The sequence below is a fragment of the Chenopodium quinoa genome, unplaced genomic scaffold (genome assembly GCF_001683475.1).
Source record: "Chenopodium quinoa cultivar QQ74 unplaced genomic scaffold, ASM168347v1, whole genome shotgun sequence".
Lineage (NCBI taxonomy): Eukaryota > Viridiplantae > Streptophyta > Magnoliopsida > Caryophyllales > Amaranthaceae > Chenopodium > Chenopodium quinoa.
Genome location: NW_018742292.1, coordinates 489725 through 503712, shown reverse-complemented (window position 1 = coordinate 503712; position 13988 = coordinate 489725). Strand labels below are relative to the sequence as shown.

General features: G+C 32.9%; 1 protein-coding gene across 1 annotated transcript; it reads left to right on the top strand.

Annotated features, from left to right (window-relative positions):
• Positions 1–6414: 6414 nt before the first annotated feature.
• On the top strand, positions 6415–7851 carry LOC110686530 (probable leucine-rich repeat receptor-like protein kinase At1g35710). Its single transcript, XM_021863151.1, has one exon. It carries the CDS (start codon positions 6415–6417, stop codon positions 7849–7851), a length of 1437 nt encoding a protein of 478 aa, XP_021718843.1.
• Positions 7852–13988: the final 6137 nt, after the last annotated feature.

Here is a 13988-nt window from a genome sequence, read left to right as displayed (position 1 = left end):
CTTCCTCCCTTGACAACTATGGTTGCCCAATTTTGTGTCGGGCTGTTGGAAGCCATTCACATCACCGACATTCTCTTCCTAGCAATGGACCTTAAATAAGCAATTTCATCAAGCGAGTTAGCTTCTCTCCCCTCTCTTTGATTTCATATGATCATTGATTTATACAGAATTACGTCGAATTCATATGAGTGTGATTATGACGGTTGCGATTTTAGGATGGATTTTAATAGTTCATGGTTAATTATCATGTACTTTTTTGTTTTAATTTTTGTTGATTGTTCATCTGATTAATGTGAAATTTTATGATTTAAATTAATGACTTTTTTTGTTTGTTGATTAATTTCAAAAGATGTCAAAGATCTACAATTTTATGTTTAATTGTTTTGTTTTATTGCCGACAAACCTATGTTACTATGATTGAATGTACTATTGTTAAACATATTTTAGTTCCTTTTTATTATCAATGTCTCTTATGGACTTATAACTTTTTGTTTGTTTGTTTATTTCAACAAATTCATCTAATATGAAGGAGAAGATGTTCAAATAAAGATCTTCATGGATTCATTTTCCAGTATTATGTTCTTCAATTTTGCACTTGAATTGTATTGAAAAGTATCAAAAGTACTTGATATTTAATGAATTAAATATAAAGGATAATAAAACTTGTTTTGATTTTTGTATTTGACTTCGCCTTTTACAATTTCTATTCAAGTTGATTTATTTATTGATGATGTAAATATACAACTTCCGTGATTCCAGCAAAATTAATCCCATGGTTTTTTTTTAAATGACATAGAGAACGGTTATCTTAGTCAACCGTTCTCTTTTGTTCTGGTTTTTTTTAAAAGCATACGAAAAAAAAGAGAATTGATAAGAGGATTGAGTCATGGAGAAACATAGAAATTCTTATGAATAAGAAGTTTAGTAGGAGCAAAAGTAAATTATATAAAGGTCCAATAAGAAGTCTACGAACTCTGTTGTGAAATTACAATCAAATGTTAAATGCTTAGATTTCAAAGTATTTCTTGACAATGGACGAAACAAAAGACGATACTTAGTACGTATTGGGTATTAAGTTCTATTGTATAGACTTGATAAAATGTTTGAACGTGTAAAGGAGTTTACCGTGTTAAACATGAATTAAAGGACTTTGAAAGACTTTCGACCCATATGTATAAAACTAAGTAAATGTTTGAACTAAGTATAAGCTAGGCTAAATACTAAGTCAAACATAAAAGACTCTAACAGAGAATTTCAACCATATCACATAGAAAACAATTTAGCAAAGACTCAGTGAAACTGAATGACCTAAAATGATAAATTGATGGAATAAGATTGAATCTATGTAATAGATCGTTAGATTATGGCCAAGAACATCCAAAATACTTGGATAAGTAACAGGATGAGTTCTTGACTTGTGGAAACAAATACAATTTGAGAATTGATGTTGCAAGCACAAGCCTTAACAAGGATTAGATCCTTAACAAGGAGGCCGTTTATAACCATGAGCTTAAAATGAGTTGTGGCTTGAGAATGGTAACATGGACGTGGATCCATGTGTAATGTGCAGGAATTTAAGTAAAATTTCCATGATCACAAGTGATTAGGGTATCCCAAATCATTGTGAGCCGTTTGGAATAAAACCCAAGCAAAACATTATCAAGAAGTCTACTAAAATATATGTTGAGAATATTATTGCCTTAATGGCGATAATAAAAAAGATGTTCTATGGAAAGTTCGTTGCTGAACGTTAATGATTGTAGGTTGTCAAGTTGAAGGTTTCAATCCTGAAAATGAGTGAGAGCCATCACTTGGAAAATAAATCCTAAATCACATATAATCCATGACACTCTAAAATTTTATCATCTTATTATGAAAGTGATCAGTAACGAAGATGCTAAGATTAGCAAAGTAGTTATAACTAAATCTATGCAATAAGTGAACGACAACATTCACAATTGCATGAAAGAAATCAAGCATATTAGATATGGGTGTGATTTATTAGATGATTTATAAGAGTGATACTCTTAAAACATTCGGAAAAACATTTATCATAAGATGAACCATTCATGTTTTGGAGTAATTTAAAATTTCATGCAATTTTATCACTCCGTTTGCTATTTAATTGTGGTTTAGAATTAAATAATGATTCCATTTGATTCTTGGAATATTCAAACTAGGGTATCAAGACCAGTCTTGGTAAGGAAACACCTATTAAGTGAATGTTGAATATTATAATCGAAAATTATCCCTAATCGAGGTCATTTCAACGATGGACGATTAATGACCAATTGAGATTAGTGTGTAGTTTGATTTATAGCACCGTTTCTTGTGCTACGAGGACATGATTGTCATAAATCATTTGCACAGGTATTGGTTTAGAACCATACTTGATCGACCTATGAGAATACTTTAAGAGATTAAAAATCGTCATAAGTATTCTTCTCATTATGGCTACCGGAACCTATTTCCTCCACCATGAGTATTGTGAGTTCTCTTGTTTGAGTACTAGTCCGCTTTGATGTTGTCAAACGTCTCCCGCAATAGGGAATTATAACAGCAACACTCGGGCGGCTAGGTCCTCTCAGTAAAAGGAGCTATATTACAAGACTGGGAATGTCCACCTACTAAAATAGGGAAGATGTCTTTGTTGTATACAAGGCCTCTCGTAGAGCGAGACTGTAAAATGCATGGGCGTGCTCGGATGGACTTTAGAAATCATCTGTTTATTGACAGTCAGACTCGGAATCGAGAAACACTTCTGGACCTAATAAGGATGACGAAATAATCTTACCTTATAGTTCATGAAGAGACATTAAGCGACATAGGAAAAAGGTTGTACACTAAATGCGCACCTTTCCGAAAGGACAAGTGGGAGATTGAAAGGAATGGTGTCCTTCGAACAAGTGTACTATTCCGTTAGTGGGTACAAAATTATTAGAAAGCTAATATATTCAGTAAGGTCAAGTGATCGGAATGCCTGGGTAGAGGCCGCTTCTGATCAGTAATATTAATGCATAATTAATATTACAGCTTAATCTTGACTGAACCCTTCGGGTCACACCCAAGCATCTAACGAACCGAAGTGATGAATTAATTATGAATTAATTAATAAGTCAACCGAGTAATTAATATTTAGACATTGGGAATTCGGGCTTAGAGCGTCGAAACCGAACGTCGGAATTCGAGTTGAAAAAGGTAAAAGACGAGACATGAAAATAATAATAAATCAACAAAGACAAAATACCCCTAGCATCGGAACACCGAGTGCTAGGGGGTATAGCCGAGCAAGCAGCCTGCACTTAGTGCGTGGGGTGCTAGCATGCTGCAGCTAGCAGCCCGCACTAGGTGTGCGGCATGCTAGCATTAGCTCTCGGCAGCAGCAGCCCGCACGCAAGTGCATGGGTGCTGGTCGAGAGAATGCGAGCAGCAGTCCGCATTTGTGTTGCGGGGATGGCTGGGCCGAGAGAAGGGCAGCAGCAAAATTGGAAGCCCACTTGGGTGCCTTGGTGCCCAAGTGGGAGTTGCCAAGTGGCGCAAGGTGAGGGATATAGTGGAGAGCAAGTTTGGTCCCCCCTCCTCCAAATGGTTCTCACCTAACCTCTCACATGAGCTTGCCACTTGTTGATTTATTTTTAGTTTAATTATTAATTTTATTTTAGCTTTAAAATAAAATGGAAAAATCAAATTCTCCCACATTGATGGGAGAGCTTTTCACTCTCTTATTTTTCCTATAAATACCCAAGTTGGGGTATTGGGAAAATCGCTTGAGTGAGAGTTGGAAAAGGCATCACCATTGTGAAAACCTTTGAACTCATTAATCACTCGGGTTTTGGTCGGGCTTTGCTAACCCCAAGGCATATGACCATTTTCGGTGGTCGAGTTGTGGGTGGACTATCGTTGGAAGCCGTCATAATTTCGAGTCTTGCTTTTGAAGTAAGAGCCCCTTCCGTTTGGGCGAAGCACGCTCCAAAGGTAATTATCTTATTTTAATCTTGTGATTAATTTATTTATGATTATGGTTTTATTTATTGCGAGTGCGGTCTTAGTTTTGGGTTTGTTTCCGCGGTGAGTCGGACTCACCAAACCCTAACATTATTATTAAAATAATCAATTTAAGTAAGTTTTGTCAGACAAATAATTTTCACAAATGGTTTGGTTTTCCAAACTATTCACATTTGTTCATGCCACTATTCATCATTCCATAATTTTTTTACATTATTTTATTTCAATAGTAACACAAATAATTTTATTTGTTCATTGTTAAAGATGCTCTGAGGGCCTGTTCTCATTGACTGAAATCAACTGAATAGAACTGAACTGAACTTAGTAATTAGTGATTTTTAACTAGGGATTAGTGATCTTTGATTATTTATTACTATACATATGTGTATATACATATGTACATATTAAAATATTTATGAAAAATATACTTTATAATTATAATATTTATGGAAAATATATTATAAACATGAAACCCCAAAACATTTTAAACACATATAATATATAATTTAAAAATAAAATAGTATTATGACAGAACACAAAACAGTTTGTTGTTTAAATTTTTAAGAAAAAAAAATAAAAAATAAAAAATAAAATTACGTTTTCAGTTGCAAATAATCGTTGCTTGTTGTACTCTACACAATTTTATTCGTTTACATGAACTAGGGATTCCATTCACGCACCAAGTTGAAGTCATGGAGCGAAGAGAAGATTATACTATGTACGATCATAACAGAAAATCCGATATGGATATTGTACGGCAAGAAATAACTGATCAGATATGGGAGTCAGTTCAGAGTAATGACGAGATAATGGAGGAGCTTGGTGGACAAGAAGAAGACAAAGAACTAACCGATTATGAAAATTAGTTTAAGTTGTGTAGTACTCTAATTTTCTCAATGAGTTTAACAATAGAAATGTGTATCAAAACAATAGAACCATTTGAACAATGAATTGTATTATTATTATTATTATTATTATTATTATTATTATTATTATTATTATTATTATTATTATTATTATTATTATTATTATTATTATTATTATTATTATTATTATTATTATTATTATTATTATTATTATTATTATCTCAAAAACAAAAGTCATACAACCTACAATAAATTAGTGGGAAGCCGAGATACAATTTGGGCCCCCACTCTCTAGCTATTGCAAATCCTACCTTAGTGAAGATATAAGCTGCAGCACGAGCTCCAATGTCTTGCGTCGTCGAGAACCTCTGAATCCGCTTCAGTAACGCAACAACCTCTTTCTCTAATTCCCCAAGCGAAGAAAAGGAGAAGGGAATGAAACCATATCCAATCGCCTGACATCGAGCTTCATACTTAACCCGCTTCCGATGAGCTGCATCAGCCACAACCCGCCCAAGAATGAAGTCAGATAACCCTGACTGTGTCAAAGGAGAAGACCCTGTGAAATCAACACAGACATCGCGACCACGATCCCATGAATAAAGTAACACATCTGCGGGTCTGAGGGCCTCGTCGTTCCCTCCAGCCAACCCAATGTCAACCTCTTTTCTCGCTGAAATCCCAAAACGATAGCAAACATCAACAAGGATATCCCGAACAACATTATGCCGATGTTTAATACCCACAATACCAGCATAAGACACCGCGTGATCACCGAAAATATCTCCAGCAAAAACCCTCGAATAAGCAGAGCACAACGTCGAGATAGAGAACGATGGAACACCCAACCGATAGGACAACACACAGCGATAACTCTTGGAGCAATGGATTATTATTATTATTATTATTATTATTATTATTATTATTATTATTATTATTATTATTATTATTATTATTATTATTATTATTATTATTATTATCGTCGTTGTAATAAGAGCTTAAAAGAATGAAATTTGGCTTTATATCATTAGCAATATCATAAGACATTAACTAAACTGAACTGAACTGAATTTCAACGTATGAGAACAAGCCCTAAGTCCACCATAAATATTGAATTATTTACTACCTCCGATTTATATTATTTGCAATAATTAAACATTTTTTCTCTCTATTTTATGTCAAATTGTTGCAAATAATATGAAACAGAGGTAGTATTACATGTCTTAAATTATTACGAGTAAGATCAATTCTTCTTCATATCAAAGTACAAATACAAATATGATGTACTCAATCTAGACATCCACAATATCTTTTTTTTAGAGGCATCTACAGTATCTAGTTTTCAACAACTTTGAACAAATTATTAAAGTAAAACAATATTGTAGTCAAATATGTCAACTCCCACAATTGCAAGATCCTGCTTCGAAACAAGGTGGTTTAAACCTAAATAAAGAAGTCTCTACAAACTCTATATATAGAGATCCACAATTATATATTTCCCTTATCCTGAGCAACTTAAAACACAACTCACTTTTCTCCAAATATGGAAACCTTTAAGAAAAACCATCTTACCCTCATTTTCCTCATAATCTTGGCCAATACTATCATCTTAAGTTCTACTTTGGTAAAATCATGCAATCCCATAGATAAAGAAGCTCTACTTGATTTCAAGCGGAGGATCGAGTCCGATAGTAGCGGGCAACTACTTACATGGAACACAAAGACCAATTGTTGTACGTCTTGGAATTTTGTAAAGTGTGACAATGCCACCGGAAGGGTAATTGAGATATCTCCATTTCGTCCTTCAAATCCAATGGATTCCGATATCTCTATCTTCGTAAAAGGTACAATATCCCCTTTCTTAGGTAATCTTACCTCTCTTCAAGTCCTCAACCTACATCATTTTCAACAAAATTACCTTGATAACCCGGCCGGGTTAAGAGGTCAAATCCCACCACAATTAGGCCAATTGTCACAGTTAACCTACCTTTCTTTAGCTTCCAACATTCTTAGTGGTTCAATACCTACATCATTTGCAAACCTCCGTCATTTAAGAACTCTTGACCTCGGCCAAAACAGGCTCTCTGGCGCCATACCCTCTAATCTTTTCCAATCAATGAACTCACTCGAATCATTAAATCTTGACCAAAATGATTTCACCGGCTCAATACCCTCAACCATCGAAAATCTATTATCACTTGAAACACTCTCTCTTCGAAATAATTCATTTTCTGGTTCGATTCCAAGTAATATTGGCAAACTTAAGAATCTCACATACGTGTACATGTCATACAATCGTATTTCAGGAAAGATACCTGATTCCATAGGCCAACTCTCCAAATTAATGTATTTAGATCTTGACAACAACAGACTCACTCAATCATTACCTTCTTCTATAGGTAAACTCTCCAAATTAATTAACTTACATCTCAACAAAAACAAATTAAATGGGCCTATTCCTTCTTCGATTGACGGCCTTGTTTCTATATTCGAGATTTCTTTATCTGAAAACAATATCACAGGCCCAATTCCATCTTCCATCGTAAACATAATGTCACTCACCAATCTTGACCTGACCCGAAATTCTATATCTGGTGAGATTCTAACTAATATTGGGAAAATGAAAAACCTTCAATTCATAGAATTGTCATATAACCAAATTGGAGGGAAAATACCTGATTCAATAGGTCAACTTAGCCAGTCGATTACAATTAAACTTGATAATAATAAACTCATTGGGCCTATACCAAATTCTATAAGTAATCTCTCTAGATTATATAATTTGAAACTTGATCATAATAAGTTGAGTGGAAGTATTCCAGCAAAGGTATTGAATATAGAAAGACTTGAAGTTCTTGATCTTTCTAACAATCAACTTAGTGGAAGAATTCCACCCCACAAATCAATTTTTCCTGCTTCTGCATTTTCGGGGAACATTGGTCTTTGTGATACTCCACTTCCTCCTTGCAAGCGTTTGTAAGACGAATAATTTAAGCATAAGTTAGTAATTTTTTTTGTACGTTTTGTTTTCAACATGTATTAAGCAATTTTTAATTTTGTTCTATGGAACTCAATATTGTTCAGATAATGTAATCTAAAATGTCTCTAAAGTTTACTTTACTAGACAATAATAAAGGAGTATGCAATATTTGAGAGGATTTAGTCCTTGACTCCTTGTATGGTACTTTTAATGTACTCAAGTTTGGGTCCGTATTAAATTTGTACTCTATCTGTCTTATAATATTACCTCTGGTCCAAATTACTCGTAACTTTGGAATATTTATATCTCACAAATAATACCCCAAAGTTGTGAGTAATTTGGACCGGAGGTAGTATACTCCCTCCGTCCCTAAATTACATTCCTCCTTTTCTCTATTATGTGAGTAATAAATGCTAGAAAGAGGAATGTAATTTAGGGATTGAGGGAGTATCTCTTATTTTTCTATTTTGGAGGCTTAAAATGTTATTTCTATTCCTATTTTTAAATAGTATATAAAAACTATTATACCCTCATTTATTTTAACCTTTTTAATTGAATTTTCTAAATTACCATTGAATTTTTCAATTGTCTTGTAATTTTTTTTTCAATTTCTCTCTCTAATTATACTTTTCATTTTTTTTATGTAATTAATTGACTTTGTCCTCCCATTTATTAAATCATGTGAAAAAATAAAAAGAGAAACTATAAACTGAAGGACAGAAGAGGTATCTTTATTAGACGAGGTGTACTTTTTTTTTATTTGTAGTGCTTTGACTTTGCGTTAATTTAATGTATCATACTTTCATTTTATTAAGTATTCATGTACTCTTCATTTTTTCTTTAAAAATAAATAAATAATTGTGTGTATTAATATATGAGTTAAAAAATTTCCTCAAAAAAAATAAATAAATATATGAGTTAAAAAAATAAACTTTAATTTTACAAAAATATCTATTTTTTTTTTTTTTGAGGCAAAAATATCTACGTATTTAATCTACTGGTTTTGTTTGGTCGGAGGTAAAAAAAAAATGAAAAATTCTATTTTCTAGGAAATAGATATAACATATGTTTTTTGGTTGGCACAAATTTATCAAAGCAGGTGAAAAGGAAATTCCAAGGGAAGTTTCAATTTTTCCCATCAAACTTGGGGAATTCACTTATAAGACCCTCTTGGTAAGTCACAATTACCCTGATTATTGTGGGGTCTACTTGCATTATTATTACTAATAATTTAATCTTTTTATTTATTTCTCCAAATTTGTTACTTAAATAAATTTCTAGGAAATCAAAGTTCCTACATTACCGACAAAACAAACTTAAGTTAATTCCTAGGAAATAGACAAGGAAATTACTTCCCATGAGGCCATGAAATAGGAAAATATAATTTTTTATGGGAACTCATTTTCCAAGTCAGTCAAACACCACCTTATTAGTTATTACGAGTAAAGAATAAATAAGGAAATTTTGACAATTACTACCTTTTGTTATGTCCATTTTAGCAATTATCACCTTTTTTTTTTTTTAATTACCACCTTCTATTTTCAAAAAATCAAAAGTTACCACCTTCTTACCCCCCAACTATCACGTGACGTCATTTTTGGCCCATTTCTTCCCTTCCCTCCCTATTTCCCTCACATTTCTCATTCCTATGTGGATTCTCATCTCCCCTTTCACTTTTATCCCCTTAAACCACCAATAATTGTTCGTCAATTTTGATTTGGAGGAGTGAATTGAAGTGTTTTTTTATTGTTTGGGGGAAAAAAGTGAAGGGGGATGAGAATTGAGTTATGAATGAAAAACGTGAGGGAAATAGGGAGGAAAGGGAAAGAATGAGCCCAAAATGACGTCATGTGATAGTTGGGAGGCAAGAAGGTGGTAACTTTTGATGTTTTTGAAAATAGAAGGTGATAATTTTCCCAAAAAAAAAATAGAAGGTGATAATTGCTAAAATAGACATAACAAAAGGTGGTAATTTTCAAAATTTCCAATAAATAAAGTACAATAGAAGGGTAATCTCATTATTTATCACCAGATTCACAACAAACCGCACTCATGCATATATGGTGTACAAGTAACAAGTTACAACCCTAAAATTAGATTAGTGGCGTCAATTTTGTCACACCATCTACTAATAAAGTGACACTTCGGATATTCATCATTGGAGGTACATGACTACATGTAGAAGCATGTTAACTTCATGCTATTCATTAAAGTTGAATTTTTCTCTAAAAGGTTTTGTGTGAAACCAGACTCACTTGCTAACTAAATCCGAACGCGAGGCCCGCAACACCAAATACATGACACTGTGACAGTAATATTGTAACACCTGACAATAATATTCTTTTTTTTTGAAACCAGACAATAATATTCTTATACATGACACTAATATTTTAATATCTGACAATAATATTCTAATACATGACATTAATATTTAATACATGACACTAATATTTCAATACCTGACAATAATATTCTTATACATGGCACTAATATTTTTATATCTGACAATAATATTGTAATACATAACACTAATATTCTTATACCTAACAATAATATTCTAATTCCTGACTAAAATGGTCTTATTCCTTATAAAAATTATCCTATTCCTTACTAAAATTATCTTATTCCTGACTAAAATTATCTTATTAATGATAAAAATAATCTTATTCCTGGCTAAAATTATCTTATTTATGATAAAAATAATCTTATTCTTGACTAAAATTTTTTAATCCTGACAATCTAATACTTGACAATCTAATACCTGACAATACTAATCTAATGCTTGGCAATATTAATCTAATACCTGACACTAAACATTTAATAAAACTGACAGTATATTGAAATTGATAATCTACAATAAAAAAAAATCATCACCTCAAAGTCGCTTTAATAATGGAGGAAACCAATTTGACATTTTTTTCATTCTCCATTAATCTAAAATCAAAAAAATATATTGCCCAAACATAATGAAATTCATGAGAAGTGAGTGGAAGGGAGGAAATCAGATTCCTTCATCCATTAAGGTTTCGAAAGAGGCTTGTTCTTTGTCCCAACTTCGACATAATACTCTTCGTTTCACTGCTATCAGATGAACTCATCTATTCTAGGGTTTTGGATTGAGGTTCAGGAGGAGAGAGAGTAGATTTACGGGGGAGTTGGAGGAGCTTCATCGCCGTCAAGTTGGGAGGAGGCGGAGAGTGGTGGAGGATCTGGCCGCCATTGATGAGGAAGAACAGAGAAAGGAGAAGAAGGAGAATGAAGATGGTGGACTCACGTGAGTCCGTCTCACCCAAAACTTTACCTTATCTAAAATTGCGTAAGGCCCAATAATGTTCAAGACTTCCTAAGTTCCTAGACGTTACTTGTAAATTAAAACACATATGGAGTCACTTAATTACAATAATGTGTTGTGGTCTGGGCGCCTGGAGATACTAATCACTTTGAGCTATCAATATATTGGCATGAAGTGCATCACACAAAAAACTCATGTTCCTGTCAAAAGTTATACCTTAGCTTGTGTACGGGCATGACCTTGTTTGGTTCACCTTATTTTTGCTCATCTAGTTTGATTTGGCTTGATCTGATTTAGTCTGATCTGATCTGATTTGAATGTCAGATCTGACCAAACTTAGACTTTAAATTTACGATAATCTATACGGAAAAAAATATCAAGTGGGGTCTTGTTAGATTCGTAATATTGTGTACTTTGTTAATATGTGATTTTCATAAAAAATTTCATTACAAAATTAATGATATTTAGCGGTAAAAATTGCGTATAAAATAATAATTTGATCTGATTTAAACTTATTTTTAATGAAATAATAATATGATATACTCGTTTATACAAAGTAAGCAATTAAATTGAGCTCGACGATGAAAAACCAAGTAAATTTTGGCATCCAGCCATACAAGGGAATAAATTTACGAAATATGCTTAGTACAAAAACTAAAATTACTCATTATAACAAGCGCATGTGTTGAGTAATTAGGTTTTGATGATTGTAAACTAATGATGATTATCTATCTAACGTGTTTGTTAAGTTATGCATAGAAAGAACAAGTTATGCTTGGAACAGGATACAAGAACCTCAACAATGCCACGTAATATAAGGAATCTGAGCAATATATGATAAGCAATAGAGAAACAAGAACAATGGTGAGTGTCATGGTTGATAAGAATGATGATGGCTAAAGAACCATGAAGGTAACTATGTAAATAGGTGTTTGCATATGTTAGCTTCTTGAGGTAAGTACACTATGCATACATGAGTTGCATATGTGTAGGAGTATTTACATAAGCTTTCAGTTTAAGTAGTTATCTCACTTGAAGTTTGTTTATGACAAACAAACTTCAATCTAATGTTTCTCTTAAGTGTTTATGTGAAGACAGGAACTGACTTAGGTGAAGTTAATGGGTTGGAACATAGAAGACTTCAAGAGAAACAAGAGAGAATTAATTAACCTAAAGCAGGTTCTCTATGAGAACCAAACCACGAAGGAACCTGAAGGTATTCTCTAACAAGATCCAGAAGGAACTTTCGGCAGGCTTTCCCACGAAAGCCAGAGCATGTTCCCTAATAGGTACATGAAGAGTTCCATGTTCCCTAACAGGTACATGAAGAGTTCCTTAACAGGAACTTAGTTCTCTAATAAGAACTATCTAAGTTCCCTAACAAGAACTTGAAGACAGCAAGTTAAGTTCCAATTAGGAACTTGACCTGCGGTTCCAGAAGTGGAACGTTGCCCCGAGATCTAGAATACATCAATACTACAAGATTCCAGAACAAGAGTTTCAAAGAAACAACATGAATACGGAGAAATCGAAATATATCGCTCTAGGATTCATGTAAGTATGTTGGACATAAAAGTCAGTCTGGAACAAGTCCAAAGAACCAAGGTGAACTCATGATAGTCAATGAAATTAGAGTTATTGACTTGTCAAGAACTCAGAGACTGTCAGAGTTCCGAAACCTAATCGAAACTTAGGTCTGCACGTCGGTAAAGGTCGCAGGTCGAAATTAATAATATAAATATTTACCTAATATGTGCATATCTTATAGGGATTTGATTTTACAGAATAAAGATATTTATTTTCTAATAAATCCCTTTGGAAAAAGATAAGTTATTTTTGGAAAATATTTCAGCAAAATAAGTTTTAAATAAAATCTAATTTTATGGCAAGTATATCTTTTGTTAAAAGATACGGTAAGTATATCTTTTATAAAAAGATATGGCAATGTAGACACCTAAAAATGTCTCCCCAAAACCAAACCCGATGATGAACAACCTTTCACCGCCATTATTGGTCGGGTTGAGTATTTAATTTTTAGAATGATTAAATCCATATTTCCATTTCATAAACCAACCCAACTTCTAGCCCATTTCCCTAAAACATAACTTATTTTCCACTTTTTGTGCCTTTAAACCCAAAATAATTCATTTCGTGTCCTTTAAAATCATTCATTTCGTGTCCTTTTTATAAAAAACGTTTAATCCAGTTTATTTTGGTCCATAATTTGGGCTAATGATTAAATATTTGGATGGGATTTGAAAAGAGCTTTCCAAAGATATATTATAAGCCCAAATCCGAGTTATAACGAATAAGTTATGGCCAAAATATTAAACTGAGCCCAAACCGAACCTAAGCCCACCTTACCTACGACCCAATGATCATGTGGAGAGTCCAAATGATTTAATCCAATTCCTAAACCAATTAGGATTAATTTGGAAGCTTCTATAAGTTTCTAAAAGATCTTAATTATCCTTTTTGAAAAGATAAGATTAAATAGTTTGAAATTAAATAAAACTCCTTTTTTGAAAATCCTATTTATATCCGAATTGAAAGACATTCAAAGATAGACATATATTATTTTCGTGCTTCATAATTTTTATCCCAATTTTATATGGTTGGATAGCCCTTGAAATTATATTTCCAATGATATTTTATAATATCAATTCCGAGCTATAACGGAAAAGATATGAATTAAATGTCAAACTCTATCCAAAACTGACACCGTCTCACTATTTCGGCCATATCTTTTATTCTATAAAATATTTTAACCGGATTTTAATTGGGTTAGAAATTATACTTCAAGATATTTCCAACGATATCTTATTCATCTTATTCTGATTTCTGG